Below are 25233 nucleotides of genomic sequence, written 5' to 3'. Positions count from 1 at the left end.
TGTTATTTACTGAAACTCTGTATCAGTGGGTTATTGGAGAAATAAATGTTTTCAGATTGTCCCAGTGCTGCGCTCATCCGTTCAAATTTGATATGCGAAAATTATGCAAATCAATGCACACTTCATTCCCCATTCCTCTTTTTTTTTTTTAACCAAAATGCATTCCGACTACCTCGCGAGGATGAATCGCATGTCCTACGGAGCGGGATTCCGATCGCTCGTCCACACGCAAGGACCGAACTGGGGCTGGTCGGCGAACATCGGTCGAATTTATTAAATTTAATTGAAATTAACTTTTTTGTTGTTTTTTTTTTCTTTGTTACGGATGGGTTTTGGTTTTTTAGTATGCAAACAAAACTTCGACGAAGGGTGGCTACACGAGGTGGTCGTTTGCATGACATGCCAGTGACATCGGCAGGCTTCGTTTAATTATTATTTTAGGATACCTTGCACCATCCGGTGCTTGTTATTTATAATCAATTTTTATGTCTGGTATAAATTGACAATTAACATTGTAATTACGTAAACCTGCTGGTTATTCTCATATAAATTTTCGTTCCTGTCGCTCGTAAAGACGATATGTTATGACTGATGCGAGAGTATGGTTTGCACGTAGGGTGTAAACTAAGAGTTACGTTTCAGGCAATTTGTATGTATTAAGGACTATTCACACATTTCAGTTCCGTGACGGTTCAGTGAAAGTGCCTTCAGTGCGCCGTCAGTGTTCTTTTTTTATCGGAACCCTTCCGTTCCGTTTCCGTGCTGTTTCCGTTCCGGCACTGCCAATGGAATGACATACCGGCTTCAGTGAAAATAAAAAAATATCGGTGACGACGAATTTGAGTTTGCCGGACGGACGCTACACTGACGGCGAGTTGCACTGAAACGGCACGGTGCCGGATAGGTGTAAATGTGCGTATAGAAAACGAATGAAATAATATCAGTATCCGTGCACGGTGTCGTGCCGGCACTGAACTGGACCGGATATGTGTGAATAGTCCTTTAACGTTTCCGTTAACTACAATAATTGCTCTAAGATCCCGAAGAATCTGCGGCCACTGATCATAAAACATTCCAGATTAGGCAGCTCTGAAAACGAGAATCGTTCGAAAATAATTCAAATCAATCATATGCAAACTAGATGCCACGCACGGTCTGTCCAAAAACTATCCGTCCAGTACAACTCCATAGCCCAATTTGGTGAGACCGAAAACCTGCGGTCACATAAATAAATAAACGAATTACAGCGCACAGGACCTCGGGAAAACAAAGTATACAAAACTGCTGAAATTATACACGACGACCCGTCAGCAATGTTCGTTATTGATCGAAGGAGGCCATGGCTGGTTACCACGGCAGCAAAGACCAACTGCGTTGGCTGTGCGGGAAGCGAAGCGGAAAAATTGATAGGACCACCCCTTTAATGAACCTCTAATTATAGTCCCCGTCTGGTACCGGGTTGGCACCCCGGATTCGCAGTGGTTGTTACTTTTCGAACGGAGACTCTCGTTTTCCCCGGGCTGTAGTAATGTTTTTTTTTTGACAGTCTGTTGTGGATCCGTGATTGAGGAAAATTTATTGTTTATTGGAGAATAATTTTCGTTTCAATCAAAGTCCGGAGGTCAGTGACCATGAACATTTTGGGTGGCCAACTTGAACGGCGACAATTTTTGGATTCGGCTCTTGGATGTGTAGTGCCACCGTGAGCTTGCAACACTGGTGTTAACATTAAATTATGAAAATGATCAAGTTGCATCGATATTTTGGGTCGTTCAGTCGTTTACACCCGATGTACACACAAAACAGAGACCTCTGTAGTTTTTCTTTTGTGACTTATCACTGATGTTTGGGCTATATTAGAGTCTGAGATCTTATATTGTAAGACAGAAACCCAGACAAACAAATGTCAAATGGTTTAGCGATCGGTAATTATAAGATAGAGTGTTGCTAAGAAAGCATAGTGATCTTTTTCAATTCTGGGATCACTGTTCCTCATATTTATTTTGACATTAGAATGTGCCCTTCTTCATAGGCTTCTATTGAATTGAAGTTCATTACACGAAACAAGAAATAATTTTCTACACAACTCAAATATTTGCTTCAATCAAATATCATCAAAGCCAAACCTCATATTTGTGACTTTCATTACTCTTTTATTCTTCCATTTTTGTGGAAGATTCTTGCGTCGCTTCGATTTTGGGTGTACGATTCGGTTAGGCGTTACGAACTCATAAATCTTCACCGCTCTCCGGTGTAGAAATCTATTTGAGAAAAGTGGACCTCCTCCCGGGCCGCCCTCAGGAATCAACCCTTTCGCAAGCATCCAAACAAATGCGCGGCCTACTGCCCAGCCCGGTGATAATTTTGCCGTGATCGAACCAACCGTCCCGTCTAGTGGTGCCGGTGTGGAAGCGATGATTTATCGCGGGACAAATTCAGGGGCGGACTTGGCCACGCTCGGCCATACTCGGATGCACCGCGAGATTCGGCTGGCTCGTCCGCCCCGGCCCGGGGGAAGTGATTGTTTTCGCGCAAAACCGAAACCGTCCACCCGGTCCGGTCCGGACGTTGCCGAAGTATAATGAATTTAAGGCGCTGAAAAGAGTCAATATCGATCGTATCATCACCGGCGTAATCACCGGTTGTTGCTGGCCTTAGTCCAAAGACGAATGGACCACCGGCGATGAAGGATCACGAAATATGAGGTAAAAATTGTTCCTCTGCAGGCGCGTGATGATAGTTGTACGACGTTGAAAAGTTAATGGTGAAATTTATGGCCGGTTCGGTCCACCGGGTCGCCACGGTTGCGAGTACCCTGCTCATGGGAACTGAGTCGGTTTACTTGAGAACTTGAGTTTACTCGAACTCGTAAGCATGGTAGGAGGTGATGAACAGTGCATAATATTTTACGCTTGTTATATGCTTTGAATGGATTTTGGTTGACGGTTAAGGCCTTAAAATTCTAGTACATTTAGGGATTTGTCACTTCATCCATTTTTATCTGCGATATGCGCAGTTGGGAATCAAATCCAAGTAGGCTTATACCGATTTCGTTAATTGATCAGAGCAGCCCGAGAGCTGACCCAGAGTCGCCAAAACAACTTTTGGTGAGTTTGATTTAGCAACCTGGGGTCGCTCTAGATTGGACTCCAATCGCGTAGTTTCGCTCTGAAAATTTTCTCGGGTCGCACCACGTATCCATGCAAGTTTGTTTTTTTTTCTATATGAGTTGTTGTTTAGGGCGCGTACCACGTGTTCGTTTCACTCGGAGTCAGAATCACCCGCGTGTAGGTTATAAAACGAAAACGGTATTAGTTAAAGGCGGTTATCTTAGCCATAATCCTGTGTTCGATTTTTGTAATGTTGTTAACGCTTGATGCCAAACCTAACCTAGTTTCCACCCTAACTGCTTTCAAACCGATTGTTTGTGACAATTGGAAAGAAAAACTCACCATTCTTGCCCTCAACAACGTAGAAAAAGTGCACACTTATATTGGATGACCGATATCAGCTGTTCAAACCTCGATAGCTGATTTTGTCAGCATAAGCGGACCTTACACAAGAATTATTCATGCTTTTTTTTTAATGATTGCTAAAGTAATGGCATTCAAAATTTGTATAGAGAATTAATCATTACTGCCTTTACACGTTCAATAAAAGTGACATTGCTTTTTAGTAATGACACTTTTAATGATCGTGTAAGGACCGCTATAAACAACATTCCATCATAGGGATACCTTAAGGCACTGCTGTCAACAAATCTCTATTTGTGCTGATATATCAGTAAAATGAGAATGTTTGGTAGTTCGGCTGTTCTTAAGTCGTCAAAAAATGAAAAAAAGTTTTATGTAAATTTTCATTACAGAATTGATAACAATTGATACGGTAAATCTGAATAGTCGCCGAGTGCGGTAAAAATCATACTATCCGTTTGGTAAAGTTATCTTCCAATAACCGAACTTCTGTAAAAACTGATTGTCATGAAACTAACTGTCAAACAGTTATTAAAATATTCAGTACTTTTTATTACCCAAACGAAAAAAATCTTGAAGGGTTCATCGAATGGATTGAGGTACAGGTGTAAAGTTTTTAAAACATTAGAGCTACTAAGTCGTCTACGGGTAATTTTTGGTGGTGTTTTGGAAGGCGTTCATAATTCCGGTCAGCCGGGACATTTGACACTTTTTAAACTTTTCTTGAAATAATACCATTTTCTTCATTCGTATTTGTGAATTTGTGTTGTTTTTTGAAATCTGAAAATCCAGAATTTCCACCAAAGGAAAACAAAAAAAAATTACCGAACAATCTGTTAGATCCATTTGGTTTACAGTTCACGGTAGTTTTTTGACAGTCCAACAATTACCGAACGATCAGTAATCAATTCAATTACCGAACTTATTACCGAACGTTCAGCTGTTGAAAATTCGGTAAAAAATTATCGAATACTTCAAAATTTTCTAAGTGTGTAGAATTGCTATTTTTGGCAGTTAATATTTACCGAGTGAAATAAGGTGTGTAGTACTTAATATCCTTCGTAGACCATTTGCAAAAAGCTCTTCCTCAGAACGATCAAAAGCGTTCGAACCACCGGCAGTCTACCGTTTCTTCCTCGACGCATTTGAAGTGCACTTTATCTTTCGCATAATTAATCACTCCCACGAACAGCCGGAACAAACACACTCATGCAAAGGTTGAAAGTCACTATCGGAGACCGTCCGAACCGGCTCAGTCGGAGGATATAAATTTGATAAAAAGCAGTTGGCATGTTATCAACGAATAAATGACTTGCTGCATTGGAACGCTGAAAGCAACCGAGCGACCGAATATTCCGTCGATGTTCGCTGCAGGGCGGCAAGGAGTTGGCGAACGACGGTCGGTGGAACCTGCAAAGTGCATTTATTTGTTCCGGCTTTTGGTTATACGCTGTTGTTGGTGTTGTTGTTGTTTGCAGCGCACCAATTTCGGCAAGAGGTCACCACACTCGCGGCGACTGTGAACCGAAGTGCTTAGTGTGCTTAATCGCATTAATTATGTTATCAGTAATAAATTTACTGAGCCCGTCCCCGACGGAGTGGTTCCAGCTGCGAGAACATGGAGCACAAATTCATTTACCAGTCTGGACAGCTGTGTCCAATCGTGACTTTTGCAACTAGTCAAATGATGATATTTTTTAGCTTATTTTATAAATTTATTTCGATTGAAAATCAAAGAGAGTTTGTCGATTGCTAACGCGACCTTTTTGAAAAGTCGTCGAGATAAGCGCCAGGATCCCAATTGGTCAAAGATTGCATTGTCTTGCTTCCATGTGTTATTGTAATTTTAATCGAGCTCATGATTGGTTGAAATTCACATTTAAACTATTTCATCTCATTTGGAAGGACCCTACCTCATAATCCTCATTCAGCCACTAAAATCACTATGATTATTTCATATTCATGCTTAATTCACCTTGCTCGACATTGAGGATTGATTCACATTTCTTAGAAATTTAACTAATATTCAAAAAACCTCTTATATGTTCACTACTCTGTTCCTAATTTCATCTCAATGGATTTTTATTCATCCCATCGTTGGTCCTATATTCATCGTCGAAACAAAATATTGCACTATGACACTCTCAAGTTAAAATCTCAGAACTCTTCCTAAAAGGGCCTAATGCCAACTTTGAGACAACACACGATATTTTTAGAACCAGTTTGGAATCAACTCGACTTTTAAAAATTATTGGGTCTTTTTCATTTACTTTCGTTTTACATTTAAAATTTTACAGTAAGGTTAATCAGGATTGGCACTTTTACACACTTTAAGCGGCCCTTACACGAGACAATATTATTGTCAATACAAGGAGTATTGACAATATTTTTAATCGTGTAGTGGAAACTTCATTGGATTGACGAAAATATTGTCAAAAAATCAAAACTGCTCATCAATCCTACAATACTTTCTCTCCAGAGAGGAAACAGTTAAATATGTACAATGACCTTTTCTCTCATTGTTACAATATTCAGTTGCAATATTTAAAGCTCCAAACGCTTGGTTTTTTCGAAAAACGTGGACTCAAGTTACCAAGCCAATTGGATTGACGGTATTGACAATACTTTGGATTGACAATAATATTGTCACGTGTAAGGGCTGCTTTACAGCGTTGTGTTGACAGATCTCGGTTGATTTTTCATTTGGGCGTATAAGCAAGTGACAGTTTCTCTTTAATCACTCTCTCTTTCGATCATTGTGATGTGATTATAAAGATTTTCTTTGATTTCACTACTCTGTTTGAAAGTCGAAAGTTTCGGGTATCATTTCATGCAAAGAGTTGAGTCGACGACACGACCTGCCACTCGTCTATCAAAACTGTATCGTAAATTTAACTACCCCTCAGTAACTGGAAATGTCAAATCGAAAACGCTAGTGATTTTTTTTAAACTGGCAGCACAAGTTGATATATTTATTGATTTTGAATAACAGTCACCATAACCTTGGTTACTGCATATCGAAGGCAAGATGAATGTAAACAAAATAAATTTCAGATCGGTTATTATAGTACGGAACATTTTAATGGATTTATCTGACTCGAGCGGAATGTAAAAATTGAGGAGTATGAGTTAGTCTTTTATAAAGCCAAGTTCAAAATTCAGGTCTTGACTTGAAACCGTTGCGTGAGAAGGAAGACATGGAAATGACCGACAACGAGCTGAGCGAGGCTAGTGCTCTGCGGTACCTGCATAACGTACGGTAAAATGATTTCTTTGTGGAATTCCACTAGTAATCCTCGAATAGTGGCCTATTCGGTGAAATACTGTTTCCACTTCTGCGCAATCAACCGACACAAAACAATTTTGACACCGGTATATTACACCGAATCCTACTGCCCAGAAAAGCTAGCAGTTGAAGTGTACGGATGAATCGCTGGAAGCAGATCATTGTCCTCGTTCGTTGGTTTCATCCATAGTTTCGATTAAATTCCGAAAATCGAGTTCATTTAAATGCATTTCTGCTTAATTTGGACAAAGTTTAACACTAACAGAACTATTCCACCGCTTTCAAAACATGTTTATTTGTTTTGGGATTCCTTGGTAACTAGTCCATAGCAACTTAAACAGTGTTGCTCGAGAAGATTATTTTTATCATTTACAAGGGGTCGCTAGATTTGTGGTAACTGGCGGTGAATCGTTAGCGAACAGTTTTAATGCTGATTTTTCTTCGGAGTGCCTGGTCGTGTCGTCGGTTGAGTGATAAACTTGGAAACCGCTTGGTAATTAATAGAAGAGACAGTAAACAAAGAGAAACTGTCACTTGCTTATACACCCCAATGAAAAATCAACCGAGGTAATTCGGAATGAAAGCAGTGCTACTAGATTTGCTATTAGGTTATTTCGTTAATAAATACTACACTCATTTTCTAGTAATATTCGAAGCTGAAACAGTATTATTGAAATTTAAATTTCAATCATATAATTAAACTACTGTCGTGGACACCAAAAAATTATTTGTTGATGGTAATTTGAAGACGAAAAAATGTTTTTTCGTTCACAACATTTTGAGATAATTAAATTAAATAATTATGTTAAATAGTGATAGATGTGAGTAGTGTATTTTGAGACGAATCAATCAGTAAATATTCAGAAATTTGACGAACTGTAAAACTTGAGACGAAAGTGTACCCTAAATTAGAAAGTGAATTTATTTTTCAATGGACAAAATAATGACTGAAGGATTCAAAGCCGTTTTTTTAATACCAAAGTGTGACAAAAACTTAAATAAAAATGTTGAAACATTTTCCAGCTTGGTTCAGGTACGTGGAAAGATGTAATTCATGTACAAAGTAATGAGTTGATGGGGGAGTGAGATGGAAATAGGAGCTCAGATGAAAAAGTGAACCGTTACCTTATTCGATTTTGAAATTATTGTTACTGATGCCCCGTTTACACTTCTGCTGGTTGCCAGCATGCTGGTGTCAGTGTAGTGCCCTCTTAGGAAAAAACGTTCAACTGTGGTCCAATGCTCCAAAGTATTAGACCAACGGAGGACCACCGTTGAACGTTTTTTCCAAAGAGGGCAGTACACTGACACCAGCATGCTGGCAGCCAGCATAAGTGTAAACGGGGCATGAAGGGTGAAATAAAAGTGCTGCCAGAATCTCCGGCTACAGTTTGTTTGGGTTTTAAAGTTGAGGAGTGTTCCAGTTATTATTATTACTATTATTTATTTATTTCGGTTTTAACCTATTTTAGGTCATTCGCCGACAGAGTTCCAGTTCTAGATGCATAATTTATGTAAGTTATAAAATTTAAATCTACAAATAATAACAAGAAAAATTGGCAGTCTCAACAGCGTTTTACTCGTGTTTCAAAAATACAAAAAATGAAACGGCAGCGTATACCAGTTTTAAATTTGACAGTAGAACTGTTCGAATAAATAAAAGAAAACGGCTTGCTGGAGATACATTTGCTTCAGTTTCAGTTCTATTATAGATCTCCCGTATAAAACTTCCAGATGCTGAATCTGCTCTTAGAGAAGTTAACAATTTGTTGTTCGTAATTAACAGGCTCTGAGTGTTTAGTGGAATATTTATGATAGAATAATTTTTTTAACTCATTGAATTAAAATCAATTTTTTTTTCTTTTATTTTTTACTTAGAAACCTGATACACTGATGAAGAATTTAAGTAGCATTCGAAATACGTATCTGTGATGTGACACGTCTTTTATACATGTTTTTAAAAGTATTGTTGTGATACATACCGAATGTGTATAGTGGCGTGATGTACTTATAGTAGAATTTAATGTTAAAAAAATTTTATTCTATCATATTTTCTGTTGATTACTGTTTGCTGTAATCAGTAAACGTAGTGCGTATGAAATGCGAAGCATTATTTTTCTATTGCAAAAGTTTGAAAACAATAGCAAAATTAGCGTCTCCGTAATCAAATGACCATTCCGTATATTTGGTGTTATTTAAATCAACCAGGAATTATCATAAAATGGCAAAAAGCTGGGAAAATCATTTAGCTCGAAACTACAGCTCAAAACAACGAACGGGTCCGAATTGCATCGGCAGACCGATAAGGTGCGATTCGAGTAAGGAGAATCATTAATCTTACTCCTCTCTTACATCTCGTTCCACGTGCCGATCGGCCTCTTCTCTTTCCGAGTGTTGATGAGAATGCACTTTTTTTCGGCACAGTGAGCACTCAAAATCCACAGTAGTTCCTTTAACTTCCCTATCGATTAATCATCGCTCATTAGGAATGGCAGCACTCGGCTCAGTTCGGGGATGATGCATCGGGAAACGTCCGTGCTGAGGTGTTCCATCCCACCTTGCTCGCACAGTAACACGCCACTCGACGGGTGGCCACGGCGCCCTCATCGTCGTCGTCCATTGTTATAGGTTAGGTTCGCGCGTTGTCGAAACATATCAATTTGAAGGCAATTAGCATTGGCGAGATACGAAATGGAGATCCCTTTCTTTACCCATCATCATCATTATTTAATGTACGGAATGAAAAAAAACAAACGCCAGCGGAAGAGTTTAATGTAGGGGCGGGATCCGTTTTCCATTTAACAGGGATTATTGGTTCAACAGTCGGCAACAGGTACGGAACTTATCCTCCGTGATGATTGACGAGTAGCCTTTTCGTGGAAGTGGCATTGCCAGGTGCCCCCGGAAGCATCCTCAGGCATTTAAGCAGCCAATTTTAATACTATGTGTCGATGACAGGGATGAAACAGTAGACTGTTGAAACAATTAACGATTGTTACTTTTAATGTTGATATGCTTATTTGTTTTATTTTTATTCGAAATCCGAAATATTCGTATATCGTGCAGTGAATAAAGCACAAATGAACAGATGGTCGGGAACAATAAAAAAGAGTACTAGTAGTGCAAGAGAATTTTCCTCTCATTCGGTTGTTAGTACCGAAAATGTTTTCAATGTATTGGAGGTCAAAAGTAGTGTCCAGAAGCACGACAAATTAGGTGCACACTTAAAACTTAATTTTGATCTTGGCGAAAAAAGATGCCGACAACGAACGGTGAAGTGATATTTTACTATTCAAAATGTTTTACTGATATTCGGTTTTGTAAATTACCGTGTTCACCAGCAATTGGTCGTTTTACCGAATCAGCAAATCAATGATATCAACTTGCCGAAATCTCGATAAACAGCTTTTAGACAACCGAAATTCGGTGATTCATCAAAGTAGCCATTTTTCTCCAGTGCAAAACTGAGTGATGTTAATAAGTGCATGTGTTCATATGTGGAATTAGTTGCAACTAAAAATACACTCCGAATATAGCGATATGTTTCGTGATATTAAGCACAAATTTGTTCAATGTACGACGATTATTCGTGACAAGAAATCCCGCAGAGCATTTTGACATAAGAAGATCCTCGCAACGCTAATCTACTGCATGAAATTGATTGGATTCCGGTATGATTAACTTCCTTGAATGTTCAATGTTTTATTGAGTCATTACTTTCGTTTTAGCCGGAACGGTATTTTCTGCGGAAAATCAAATTGTGTTCCCTTCTGGAAATGACATAAAAGTGCATATGTTTTACAATATTTTCTTCATCTGATGTTTCTTTTTTTTTACATTTCCGAGCCTTTCAGTTCTACAGCCAACATACTGTAGAAATCAATAAATGAATGATTTGACATTTAACTGGAATGTTTATTTTATATTTAAAGCTTTATTTTAATTATTTTCTTCAAATCTCGGCAATAACTTTTTTTCTCAAAAGTGACGAACATCTCAGTAATTTATAGTCTCCAAACCAAAAATATCGGTAAATGAAAATTACCTGTCAAATGTCAAAATAAATCTTCCATATGGTTGAAAATATACAAATCAGTTCATTCTGTTTAGAATTGCAATTCAAGAAAAGCGAAAATTTTAGTCTAAAACTCTTCCGTTAATCTGAAAACTACTCGAGAAAAATTATTTCAGTTTCAGCTTACTTCCACTAACACATTTGACCCTAAAACTAAATTGTTTTAATTCTGCCAGAATCCTGGCAAAAGTCTGCAACAACCGTTTCCGGCAGAGAATTTCGCCTAGCGGTTATTAACGGCTTTGTTTCTGTCGGATTCTTGCCATACAAGATTGGCAGAACCGTTTTGAATCGGTTCTAAATTTTTAGCGCTTTCAAAAACACTGAGGGCGCGATGGTCCTCTGCCAACATAGTCCAGGTCTCGTGGCCATAGAGAACAACCGGTCTAATGAGCGTTTTGTAGATGGTCAATTTTAGTGTGGTGGCGTACTTTTCTCGATCGAAGGGTTTTTCTGAGTCCAGAGTACGCACGATTCCCTGCCAAAATACGTCTCTGTATTTCTCTGCTGGTGTCATTGTTGGCGGTCACCAGTGAGCCCAAGTACACGAACTCGTCATCCACCACGATACGGTCACCGTCTATCAATATTCGTGGTGGGAGGCGTTGTGTTTCTTCTCTAGAGCCTCTTCCTCTCATGTATTTTGTTTTCGACGCATTTATGGCCAGTGCGATACGCCTAGCTTCAACTTTCAGTCCGATGTAGGTTTCCGTCATTTTCTCAAGGTTACGTGTCACAATATCAATATCGTTAGCGAAGCCAAAAAGTTGTACGGACTTTCGGAAGATCGTGCCACTCGTGTCGATCCTCGCTTTTCGAATCACACCTTCCAGGGCAATATTGAACAAGATACAATACATTTATATCGTACTAGTGTTGATTTCTAGCCAGTTCAGTGCTATCACTTAATGCTTATGGTTACTTGGCTGCATTAATCTGCAACTTCTTAAATTGTGCAACTCGTTTCGGTGAATCTCTTACAGAATTTATTAATTCCTTCATCGTTCCAATAAATTTTCTTGCCAATAAAACTCCTTCAATTGAATCTTGAACAAAATTACTTGCATTATATGTAAGTATTAATTCCGTATTCCGTACGAAATCTGTAAGTGCGAATAATAATCTGTACATTACAGACTAATCTGAGTAAATGGCAACTCTGCTGATAAACTCAGTCTGTAATACGTACTGGGTGTTTTTGACGGAGAAACGAGTAAGTTAGTGGCACCATCATGACACATGTGACTATTCTGCCAACTAACGGTACATTCGAATGACCCGCTAAAATACTTCAAAAACTTAATTTGAGTGTCATGTCTATTTGTCTGTGCTATGAAACAGTAAAAAATCAGTTCCATTAAGGCTGTGAACCAACTCTTAGAGAAAAACTAATTTCATTTGACAATAACTTTTTATTGGGGAATTTTCTTTGACTGAAAATATAAGAAATTACACAGAAATAACTTTCAATAAATCTCAGAAATAGGAATTATTCTGCAAGATTTTTTTCAGTGTCGGAAAATAATCATCGCACTGTCAAAAATAATCATGTTCTCAAGCATGGTTATTTTTGACAACGACAAATGTCAAATTTTAACTAAAAGTGAAAATAATTCGCGAAATGGTCCATTTCGAGGTTAATTCTAAATTTTGGCTGAAATCTGACACTTGAGAGGTTATTCTGTGTCAGTAGTTAAATTTAACTAAAACTGCGGCCCATTTCAAAATTTGACGGACGGAAAGTTATTTGGGTTTATTTTCCACTGGAAATAATTTCAACTAAAGAGTTAATATTAGAATTTTCATTGCAAGATTTTTTTCAGTGTCGGAAAACCATCGATCTGTCAAAAATAACCATGCTATCGAGCAGGGTTATTGAGGTTTCTATGCCCGGTGAAAAATGAACGGTGGCCCTACTGAAAAATGGGTGGCCAACATGTTTCCTGATGAAAACAAAACAATATGTAAAAGCGATTCACACGCAGCATCAAGCGGCTATCACCTTAATGGAACGATTACGGAGCAACAACATTAATTGTAAGCAATTCATATGAAAGGACACTACGTCAAGTTCACGGAACTTTTTAACGTCGGATACGTGAGCAATATTCGGTTAAATAAAATTAATAAACCAATCTGGACGTCGACCGAAGTTGATTGATCGTCTGGACTGTGTTTAATGCATTCGTTTCCTGATGAAAACAAACCAATCTCATTTGCATTTGTGGTTGTAAGTGAGCTGTCAGAGAGCCTAATTTTTGACATCAAATTAACCGCTCGAGTGTTAGATTTTAACCAAAAGTTAAAATTAACAACGAAATGGTTCACAGCCGAAGTGTTATAGTTTTTCATGAACAGTTTTATGATTTTATCAACAATTTTCTCTAGGTATGGAATTATTTTTTTTTTCACCTATATGCCTTGGCACGATGGGGCTCGACAATATATAAATTATACAAAACGCGTTCACATTTTCCACAGTAAATTGGATTCCGAGTGGGTATATTCCATGCTAATATTTGGAGCCAGAAATTGAATGTAAAACGTCATTTTCCATTATAGTTTGGAAGCAAAACCAAGCATTAATTGGAAAATGCAGTCTTCTTCGTTGAAAAATTTATGCATTCCAATTTAGTTTTACATCGATAATGGTTTTCAATTTAGGTTTCGATTGAACTGATGTTTATTTCATATTACTATTGATTCACATGACGTGGAAATTTCAACAAAAAGTATTCCGGATGAGACAGACAAACTTACATCGAACCGAACCCCACCAAAATATTCACTCCAATATCTGGGTCACATTCCTATACGGAATGTTGTCCTATTCATCATCTTCGAAGAATATGCGATTCCAATGTGGTCGACCTAGGAAACCCGATTCGATTAACTGTTCTCCTGATTTCTAGTAATCGTCGAAAAATTTCAGACCTGAAGATAGCACAGCTGGAAGCTGACCCATCCACCGGAGTTTATTCGGAGTTAACTTCCTCGTGTGATTCCGTGTGGTGATATCATATGATACTTACGGATGGTATCCCGAACACCTTCACGACCACCACAAACACCTTGCCCAAGGAATATGGGTTTTGTTTTTAATTTCTTCGTTTTTTATATCTCCTCAGCAGATAATACACAGGTAGATTATGACAGAAGAAATAAAGAATCGTTTAATACCACCGGTTCTCACGTTTCTCTTTTTTTTTTTCTGCGGTTGATCTGAACTTTGCGCAGCTTGAAGCCCGACCATCTCGTTTCTCCGTTTTTTAGATAGCTCGTATACGTATCTGGCTGATCTTGTTTACTTGTGTACTTTTACTGTTGGAACTTTTTATTGCTCTAAATTTAAAAATAGAATAGTAGTGAGACAGAAAGTGTTCATTATTGGATGTTAAATTCCACTACAACTGATTAGAAGTTTTGATGATCAGTTACAAAGAATATTTCGAATGTCGAAACGTTGTTTGTAACAATGCGATTTCGTCAATTACATCAGCAAATTGTATTTACGAAAGTTTTTCGTTGAGATAACCAAGAATTCATGAAAACATTTCTCAAATAGCAGAAACAAAAAAAACCCTAAATAAATTTAATAGGTCAGTTTGATTAACCCTCGGATTTCAGCAAAGTAATCTTTTAAGCGCCCAACCGTCTGAAGTATTCGAAATGGAAATATTCTCTCTAGTCACACCATAGGTTATTTTTCAGTGTTGCTCATTTTATCTCCTAGATGGCTGCCAAATGTTTCTGATTCAGTTCCGAATTGCATCATGTTTCCAGATGAAATATTTCACTCGTGCTTCATTATGGTAAAATATTTTGAAATATTTCGTATAGCGAAGACACATCGGATGAAATCGAATGTAAAATAGGTGATTATAGAAAACGAGAGAGCCTTCAGGTGAATTCACCCTTTCGTTCAGGTTGTGTTCTAAATTCAGCTCTAATGATCATTAGTTCTGTATAATTCTCATGAAGACACAATAATTGCATAACATTACAGAACACATTTTTTTTCACAAAAAAATGATGCAGGGATCTCGACTGGACTGATGGAGCACAAAATCATTAGATGCTAATTATAATATCAGCACTTGATTGAGAAAGATTGATAAAGAAATTTACAGGAACGCACGAGCAACCTTTTTGTTAATTTTATCAAAATATTGATTGAAATAATTGCTACTCGCAGAAAAATGGAGCTTGTTACAAATAACAAAACAGTTAGTAGATTTTTAAATTTGATTTATGTTAATCTCAAGCTCTCAAATTTGATGTTGATCTCAAGCTAGAATATGATTGTTCAAAATATTTTTTTTTCTTCAACAAAAATATTGATCTTTATTTTAAGTGAATCAAAATGTTTAGCTAGCCAAACGAAGAAAATTGTTGTTACAGCTGGTTTTATTGTTTGAATAAATTGCCTATTTATTGCATATCAACAAATATTGAGTTGATTTTATAGAAAAAAATTATTTCATTTTATCTATGATCTTATTTGTATGATGATACAACATAGATTATAGTTGAAATGAACCGTATCAGTTTTATAAGAAATGAACAGGGGAAATTTTTTTGCCGTAAATAAACAGAAAAGTTACATCAGCTTATTTGTTTATCTTGGGTCGGATCTCGAACTTACGCCAACTGACTTGTAAGACCAGCGCCGTATGCATTGATCCGCCAACTTGGGACACCGAACCTGAATGCTGGAACTTATTTCCGAATTTGGATTCTGGAACTAGATTTTGGAACTGAAAACAGTTTTTTATCCGGGAGCGAAGTTCAGAATTCAGTTTTGGACTCTCAAAACCCACCCACCTTTTTAATTAAAAAATGTCTCAACTAGCGAATATCTAAATAACGAACACTTCAGCCAACGAGGTTCCAATTAACGAGTTTAGCCTGTGATATTCCCTAAAAATGATTTAACCTAGGCATAAAATGTGACTTTCTTGAGACAGTTCAAGGTTTTTGTCACTAGAGTCTTATTTCGGGTTCGCCGTTTTTGTCAATAAGAGATGGATAGGACAGAGTTACTTTAATGATATATTGTATAATATATGAAGCGTATTATGGAGCGAAAAATATATGTGTAAAGGAAAAAAAATCTTCTGAACAATTTATAAAAACATTTAACATTCAATGCAATTGATAAGTTCTTTTCTAATGAAAATTTCTGAAAGACATTTTTTTTGCGAGATAAACACCTACATTATCTGTTCGGAGTGAATTCCGAATCAAATCCGAGTGGGCGAAAATTTTTCTGTATGAATTTCATGTGAAATTTACTATGAAATCAGAATCAATGCGGATTCCAGTACAGCAACCTGATTCTGAATAAATTTCGCCTCCAACCGATTGGTTCGGAAATCGCTCGGAAGTGAGTGAGAACAGGCGAACTAAACTGTCAATTCGTTTTCTTCTTCTACTACTTCGATTTTGAACGTTTTCGTGCTGATTTTTAGTAAAATTCGAAATAGAAATTTTATCTAACTAAATGTGTAAATTTCAAACTTGAAGTTTTCGGATATATAGAACTAGCAAATGATCAGTTCGTCGTAGAATTTCAGCATAATCTGTTCTAATTTACTGGAAATCAACATACCTTAGTACATTCCTCTAGCTGGAGTGTAATGAAATGGCGCAAGTCGCCTGTCGTTCATAAAGTGAAAGAAATTTCAATCACATTTCAACGACAATCACTGTCAATCAAGTTGATCGAGCAATCTAGTAAGAATGCATTATTCAGGCTGTGAACCATTTCACGGTTAATTTTAACTTTTGGTTAAAATCTGACACTTGAGTGGTTATTTGGTGTCGAGTAGTTAAATTTGACTAAAACTGTGGCCCATTTCAAAATTTGACGGACGGAAAGTTAAACTAAAGAATTAATATTAGAATTTTCATTGCGAGATTTTTTTCAGTGTTGGAAAATAACTATCGATCTGTCAAAAATAACCATGCTCTCGAGCAGGGTTATTTTTGACAACATCAAATTAACCACTCGAGTGTCAGATTTTAACCAAAAGTTGAAATTAACCGCGAAATGGTTCACAGCCTCAGTCAGTCGTTGAGACAATGTGGGCAAAGGCGAATAGACGCTATTTTTTTCTCAGTGTATGAATGTGTACTTTAAACTCTGATTAAAACCATTTTGCTGCAGCGTGTGAACTGTGAGCTGTCATTGTAGGGATGTGGCATTTTTCGAATTACGTGATTATTCAATAATCAATATAATTTTCAAACAATTCGATTAAATTTTTGTTGGTTCCGAGACTTATTGTTCGATTATTCGATTAATTATTCGATTGTTGTTATTAAAATTTTCAAATTATTTGCTTAGTTTAATAATAAAATGTAAAAGTCGAACCAATCGTTTGAATTTAGCTCAAATTTTTGGCTTAATAATCGATTAATCGATCGATTTTGCGACATCCCTAACTGTCATTGCTTGCGTTGATACGAAGAATTAGCTGACCGATGCAATTGGAAATTGAAGACAAACACGAGAAAAGGTCCTAAGTGCAAATGACAGTTTCTCTTTGTTTACTTTCTCTTTCGAGTATAACGGTCCAATCAGCAATCTTTCCATCTAACACTTCACATAGGATTATAGCAAAAACCATCAACTTTCGATATGCACTGTAGAATTTGTTGGAAATTACTGGAATTTGCCGTAATAATTGAAAGAGAAAGTAAACCAAGAGAAACTGTCACTTGCACTTGGGACCTTTTCTAATGTTCATCGAGAATTATTTTTGCTTGTTCAGAAAAATAATTCGTTTGAGAAAACAAAAATTTTACGCTGACTTCGCATATTTTCACCAGCAAACTGCAACGTCTATTGAGGTGAGTGAAGATTACCGAACAAAAGCACCCCATTGTTATTGTGATTTGAAATGGGTATTAAAGTGACACAATAAGCGTATCATAGTAGATAAGATAAAACAAGCCGAATGAAACAATATATGGTGGAGAAATGTAAAGTATCACATATTGAATTGTTCACTGTATGTCCAGGAATGTTACTAATCGAAGCTAGTTGATTTAACTTATAGTTTACAGTTTTTAAATACTCAACAGCAACAAGATGAGATCGACCGGCGATGTGCTGGCCGCTCTCCGTAAGTTGATGGCGAATCTGCCCAACAGTCAAGGATCGATTAATGCGTACATCATTCCCTCGGAGGATGCCCATCAAAGTGAGTACTTGGCTAAACGTGACGAACGGCGTGCCTTTATCACCGGATTCGATGGAAGTGCTGGTACGGCTGTGGTAACGGAAAATGAAGCCCTGCTGTGGACCGATGGGCGCTATTATCAGCAGGCCAGCAAACAGATGGATACTAACTGGACGCTCATGCGGGATGGGCAACCGACGACACCCACAATCGATGCGTGGTTGGCCAAAACTCTCAAACCGGGCAGCAAAGTCGGCGTCGATGCTAATTTAATTCCCACTCGTGCCTGGAATCCGCTGCAGTCTTCACTAAAATCTGCCGGATGTTTGCTGCTAACTATATCTCCTAATCTGATCGATTTGATTTGGAAGGATCAACCAGTGGCCCCTCGGAATCCCATAATTCCACTATCGGTGGAGTATGCCGGTCGATCAGTGGCAGAAAAGTTGGTGGCGATGCGGGAAAAAATGACCGATAAACGAGCTTCCGTGGTGGTCGTTAGTGCACTGGATGAAATCGCTTGGTTTCTGAATTTACGTGGCTCGGACATCGACTATAATCCAGTATTCTTTTCGTACCTTCTCGTTACCCTGGACGATGTGTACTTTTTCGTAGACGAAAGCAAACTGTCGTCGGCTGTGAATGACCATTTCCGGGCGAACAAGGTTGAACTGAAGATTCGTCCGTACGGCGACATTAAGGAGGCACTGAAATCTTTGGCTGAAACTTGCGAGAACCGGGTGTGGATTAGTTTGGGATCTAACTATGCTCTGTCGGCGTTGATTCCGGAAGAGAAAAGATTCCATGAAATCACTCCGATAAATCTGATGAAGGCCGTGAAAAATGAAGTAGAAGCGGCTGGAATGCGTCAGTGCCATATCCGCGATGGGGTGGCACTGTGTCAGTATTTTGCCTGGCTAGAACGGTGCATCAAAGAAAGACGCTCGGTAGACGAGATTAGCGGGGCAAGTCAGCTAGAAAAATTTAGAAGGTGAGCAAGACAGACGCCTAAATGATCCGATAATCAAACTGTTTTTTTTCTTCCTAGCGTTCAGGATAAATTCATGGGACTCAGTTTTACTACCATCAGTGCTTCCGGTCCAAATGGATCAATTATGCACTACCATCCACTGCCGGAGACTAACCGTCCCATAACTGACAAGGAAATGTATCTGTGCGATTCTGGAGCTCAGTTTTTGTAATATTTTTTTTCTTAATAGATAATCTCAAACCGTTAGTTTTTCTATCGAAAAATTATTTTCTAGAGACGGTACAACGGACGTTACTCGAACACTGCACTTTGGAACTCCCACCGAGGAAGAAATCACTGCCTTTACCCACGTTTTGAAAGGTCAGATTGCCCTGGGAACGGCAATTTTTCCACGGAAAGTGAAAGGTCAATTTTTGGATACGATTGCCCGGAAAGCCCTGTGGGATGTCGGGCTTGATTACGGGCACGGAACTGGTCATGGAATTGGTCACTTCCTAAATGTTCACGAAGGTCCAATGGGTATCGGTATTCGTTTGATGCCGGACGATCCCGGTTTGGAAGAGAATATGTTTCTTTCCAATGGTAAGTGCTATTCGGAAATCTAATAAAAAATCATAATAATTCAAACATTTTTAGAGCCGGGTTACTACAAAGACGAACATTTCGGTATTCGTATCGAAGATATCGTCCAAGTGATTCCCACCAGCATAGGCGACAATTTCAACGGACGAGGGGCCTTGTGCTTTAGGACAATTACCATGTGTCCCATTCAAACAAAACTGATAAACGTCAAACTGCTGACGGACAAGGAGCGAAACAGTTTGAACCGTTATCATCAAACCGTTTGGGAAACGCTGTCGCCTTTGCTGAAAAAGGCCAACGATGCCGAAACATTGGCCTGGCTAGAACGTGAGACGCAACCGATATGATCTCGCCCTCGAAGGGACGAAGTTTTGTTGCTACTGCGGTGGTGGGGATGAAATTAACTAAACTATTACGTAGATACACAGAGAATATATCTGTTGAGTTGATTTATTACGACTGTGTTTCTTTGATTGATCCGTTTATCCTTTAGAGCATTTATAATATTTCAAATAACAACTTATATTAAACAATAAGAAGTCGTTTTCTAGACCTCGTGGACCCCCTTAGTGAGTTTTTGTTTACGTCGACCCCCGCAAGAAGGATATCGACCACTTTGGGAATCCCTGCTTTAGAGTAGTGCAATGCTTTGCTCCGATTACACCTTGTCGTTCGAAGCAGAAAACGCACAATATTTGTTGAACCGCACTATATTGATGATGTTTATCTTGGTTTAAATATTTAATTCGATGTTCTCATAATTTGCCCCTTATAGGAAACTTATCAGAGATCAATCTAAAATTAGAAAAATTGGCGAATTGAGATAGGTTTTAGAAAAAGAATAATTTGCTACCATGATACATTATCATTCCGCAATTGTACGAGCGCAATATTTTATTTACATTTATATATGTTTAGAATACAATGCCCTCAGTTTTCGTGAGACGCGCTTGTGAGAAATTCTGACAGCTGGTAACAGTCTGGTAAGATTTCGGCAACTGTCAAAAATTCTCTCGCCACTTGACGTCTTGCAAAATCGCTTTTCTTTTTTTTATTCTACTTCATTTGATATTCGTCAATCCTGCATGTACACCCAAAAATGAAAACTAGTCTTGAGACCCGGTAAATCAATTAAAAATACTGGTATATTGAGAGAAAAGGCTTTTCGTATCTTTTTTAGTAGTGCAAAAGCAATGTTATTGCCATTCATTTAAACTTCTAATGAAAAAAATAAAACCAAAGGTACTAGAAACAGAGATGCCAGGTAAAAATTTCAAATATCTGCAGACAGGGTCTGTAAATCTAAAAAAAAATCTGCAGTCAGCAAGTATGTCGTGCTGGCAGCAATTTCTCTATAAAGTATGACATACGCAAAACTGACTTGGCTATCAAAAAAAAAAAAAAAGGTCGCGGAAATTTCAAAAGTCTGTAAATATAGACGAAAGTCTGCGAAAATTTCAAATGTCTGCTAAAGTCTGCGAGAATTTCAAAAGTCTGTAAAAGTCTGCACAACAAAAAATGTCTGCAGCACTATACCCCAAATCTGCAGATTTACAGACAAATCTGCAGACCTGGCATCTCTGACTAGAAATGAAGAACCGATTTAAAACGGCCCTGCCAATCTTGTATGGCAAAAATCCGGCTGAAACAGAACCGTTAATAGCAGCTAGGCGAAATTCTCTGCCGGAAACGTACAATCTTCAGGCAGACGCTGCCAGGCAAATACAAGTGGGTAAATATTCATTACGTATCAAAGACGCGAACCAATAGCATTGACACTTCCCCCATAAATCAAATAAACATAGATTTCCCGTTGTACGGAGACATTACCAGCGCTTCAAGTGAGAAACGGGTGCACTTTTTTCCATTAGCTACTGTCATAAATAAAATAAACCTAGATTTCCCAGTGTAATAGTACTGTAGTTGAGCAACCCGTGATACCAAAAGTGCCGTTTGGTGTAGAATGGGTGCGTAAATGCTCAAAAATGCATGTACAAAGTTGCCTGCGCATTTAACAAAACCACAGTAGCTAATGGAAAAAAAAAGTACAACCGTTTCTCACTTGAAGCGTTGTCAGTGTCACCGTACAGTGGGAAATCTGTGTTTATTTGATTTATGCTACTGTTGTGTTGTGTTAAATGCGCAGGAAACTTTGTACATGTATTTTAGGAGCATTTACGCACCCATTCTACACCAGACGGCGCTTTTGGTGTCACGGGTTGCTCAACTACAGTACTATTACCAGAGCCTAAAATTGTCACGCATTCTCAATGAAAGAAACCATTCCAGCAGTCTCATTTTCAATGTTTTACTGTCTCATTCGTAAATGACCGACACCAGAACAATCGAAGAGAGACGAAGCATTTTCGTTTCTTATCGAAAAAAATGAGAGAGCATAATTGCCAACGTCACTCTTTCCTCTATGACAAGACGAGACCAAACTAACGTCTTCAGGTAGCAACAGCAGAACTTCAATTCTCATTCTTTCATCGATATATTGAAAATATGTGACGCTTGGCTATAAAAAGTGACTAAAATATGGCAAATCGAAGTAATTACATCCCAGAACTTCTTTGGATATCAAAACTACTACAAATTCGAGCACCAACAGCTAAAACTTATTGTGAAACCTTTTTCTGTCGTTTTCAATTCTCACAGCTTTGGTTGAATATCGGCACTGCATACCATGGAATTTTCACTGAAAATTACAAATGACTGAAAGGGCAAATGAAAGAAAAAGCACAACTTTGAAACTACTGTCCCGATTATGTCATTGACTGGACATGGATTTCGTTCTCATAGTTTGCAAGCGAAGCTGACAGTGACAGTAATTTCTTATCATTTTCGTCTATTTTTCAGTTAATGAAAACGACTTTTATCCGCTTTGACTATTACACTGGGGAATCTAGGTTTGTTTTATTTATGCTTCCCCTTATTAAAAAATCTGCAAATATGGCTACACTGTAGCAGACACGTTGGTACACTCAAAATAGTCGCATTACATGGTTCCAGTATCTCTAGCTTCATACCGATTTCGAACTCGTTTTTCAGTGGACCAATGACCTGTTTCGGCAGAAGCGGGCAAACTTTCGGACTCACGCAGGCACTTGGTCCAGTTGAACACATTAACACTTTTATACTGGAATGGTCCGGACGATGTAGTCAAAAACTGTAACTAATTAACATTTTTCTCAAATATTTACACTACTTACACTTTAGCCCTGTTCGCCATTTTCAAAATCGAGTTTTTCACACTGGAAATTCACGTAGATTGTTTGACGTTTGGTCAATTCACGTAAACCTTATGTGATGACTCTATTCATTTTAGGGGATGTTCGTATAACATTCATTTTCGTCACGTAAAATAATCAATTTGACATTTGAAACCATTTTACGTGATTTTTCAAGTAAATCGAACGCGAATTTTTATTTGAGTGTATTTATTCCACAGAGTGAAAATGACGAGCAGAGATGCCAGGTCTGCAGATTTGTCTGTAAATCTGCAGATTTGGGGTATAGTCAAAGATAAATAATAAAGACATGTATGTGCTTATAAATATTTCTGAAAAATGTGGTTCGTTCCCGGTACCTTCTGAAATGACCGCACTCACCGTTTGGTGGAGCGTGAGATTAATTGCATTGTTATCATTTCAACCAAAGTGTGCCATAAAATCTCAATATATACAAATGAGCTACCGAATCGAAAGGGTTCTCACGGTTTGACATTTGCATTATGAATGTATGATGGGAAATCAGCAGTGCAACCAATTTATCACCATTGGTGCCAGTTTCACGGAGGACCGTAGATGTGCGCCAAAAAAAGATCGTGACTGTCATGTCTGGAAATTCGTTTGTGGTATAGTGCTGCAGACATTTTTTGTTGTGCAGACTTTTGCAGACTTTTGAAACTCTCGCAGACTTTTACAGACTTTTGAAATTCTCGCAGACTTTCGTCTATATTTACAGACTTTTGAAATTTCGGCGACCTTTTTTTTTTTTTGCTCGCCAAGTCAGTTTTGCGTGTCATACTTTATAGAGAAATTGCTGCCAGCAAGACAAACTTGCTGACTGCAGATTTTTTTTTCAGATTTACAGACCCTGTCTGCAGATATTTGAAATTTTTACCTGGCATCTCTGATGACGAGAAGGATCCCACATTATCAGATCCGAATGGATTCCGAATCCAATCCGAATCGGCGAGAAATTTTCATTCGGAATTCCATGTGGCATTCCGAATCAATTCTAATTCCAGTGCAACAACCGATTCCGAATGAATTTCGCCTACAACCGGTTGATTTGGAAATCTGTCGGAATTGAGTTAGAAGATGTGGACTGAATTGTCAATTCGTCTTCTTCTTCTTCTATTCCGATTTTGCACGTTTTCGTGCAGATTTTCAGTTCATTTTTAAATGAAAACATTTCATAACTGAATATACAAATTTAAATCTTCATTTTTTTCGGGTATACAGAACTAGTAAATAACCAGTTCTTCTTAGAATACCAACATAAACTGTTGAACTTCGCTGAAAATTAACAAAACGGCCTACCTTAGTCAGCATCATCCACTCCTCTAGCTGGAGTGTAGTGAAATGGCTTAAGGCGCCTAAATTTTACACATTCATAAAATGAGTTGCCTGAACTAACACATTCATAAAATGAGCGAGTATTCAATGACATTTATAATGTCACTGTCAACCAGGTTGATCGAGCAGCCAACTGAACCGATCGAGCACTACAAAATCATGCAGTCGAGTAAGAATTCATTGCCCATTCCGTCATATCGATAATGTGGGTCATTCCGTCATTCCGATAATATGGGTACCCTCTCAGCAGGCCGTTCAATTTTGTTGATTTTTGAGCCCTTGTTGAACGATATATTGCACGAAATATTCGTTCAATTTGCTGGAACGGTTTGTTGTTGTTTTTTCTCTTGCAAAAATAGAATGAAAATTAAGTGTTACCTTACCATAGAAAGAAAATTTGTTGTTATTCTACGTGAAGTAGAAGTATTGTGCAGGTATGTATTGTTAGTTTAAACAAATAAATGGAAGAAACTTCAGAAATTCAGCAGTAAAACTAGTCCAACGGGGCTCCAACTCCTCATGTTAAAAATGGCTCAACAATGGACCTCTGTCTGCCGGGTTTGTTGAACGAAAAAAATGGCATTCGGTCCAACGGTCTGTTTCAAAATCGGCAAACGAAGGTCCCGTGTTGGCCTCCCGTTGAACGATTGATTGGACTTTCATTGGACCAATGATCCAACATATTGGACCAATGAAGGACCACCGTTGAACGTTTTTTTCTAATTGGGTATGGACTGAATCTGCCACGCTATTTCCCACCTGTATGTGACGGGCAGGTTTCGCCGCAGACGGCTCATTCTGTTAGAACTCCGTCAAGAGTCTAACGACAATGCTGCGATTGTTTTCTGCAGAGAAAAATGAAGCGCGTAAACGGCCCAACAAGAAGATATGACAAAACTTGTGATGGCATTGACGAAAGTATTGTCAAAAAGTTGAAACTTCATATCAATCTTTGTATGCGGCAATGGAATTTATTTTTTATCTTTTAGATGGGCAACAGATTCATTTCAAACGATCCTGATTCATTGGGCTTGTCTTTCGTTCCGAATGAAACCA

At 38.1% G+C, this 25233-nt stretch overlaps 1 protein-coding gene across 5 annotated transcripts; it reads left to right on the top strand.

Annotated features, from left to right (window-relative positions):
* Nucleotides 1-17311: 17311 nt before the first annotated feature.
* LOC131426131 (xaa-Pro aminopeptidase ApepP) lies at nt 17312-20050 on the top strand. Of its 5 annotated transcripts, XM_058588584.1 has the most exons (6): nt 17312-17335; nt 17595-17689; nt 17924-19012; nt 19070-19219; nt 19287-19594; nt 19649-20050. In XM_058588584.1, exons 3-6 carry the CDS (start codon nt 17931-17933, stop codon nt 19939-19941), a joined length of 1833 nt encoding a protein of 610 aa, XP_058444567.1. In that variant the 5' UTR covers nt 17312-17335; nt 17595-17689; nt 17924-17930; the 3' UTR covers nt 19942-20050. The 5 variants fall into 5 exon arrangements, with proteins under 5 accessions (XP_058444567.1, XP_058444565.1, XP_058444566.1 ...); XM_058588582.1 differs by lacking the exon at nt 17312-17335 and having other exon boundaries at nt 17345-17689; XM_058588583.1 differs by lacking the exon at nt 17312-17335 and having other exon boundaries at nt 17345-17689; nt 17906-19012.
* Nucleotides 20051-25233: the final 5183 nt, after the last annotated feature.

This window comes from Malaya genurostris, chromosome 1, assembly GCF_030247185.1.
Source record: "Malaya genurostris strain Urasoe2022 chromosome 1, Malgen_1.1, whole genome shotgun sequence".
Classification (NCBI taxonomy): domain Eukaryota; kingdom Metazoa; phylum Arthropoda; class Insecta; order Diptera; family Culicidae; genus Malaya; species Malaya genurostris.
The sequence above is the reverse complement of the archived record's forward strand: the minus strand, read 5'-3'. Positions and strand labels throughout refer to the sequence as shown.

Coding starts and splice junctions, on each gene's coding strand:
- LOC131426131 (XM_058588584.1), top strand. CDS start 17,931: ATGAGATCGACCGGCGATGTGCTGGCCGCTCTCCGTAAGTTGATGGCG. Junction 19,013..19,069: donor CAGCTAGAAAAATTTAGAAG/GTGAGCAAGACA, acceptor TTTTCTTCCTAG/CGTTCAGGATAAATTCATGG. Junction 19,220..19,286: donor GATTCTGGAGCTCAGTTTTT/GTAATATTTTTT, acceptor ATTATTTTCTAG/AGACGGTACAACGGACGTTA.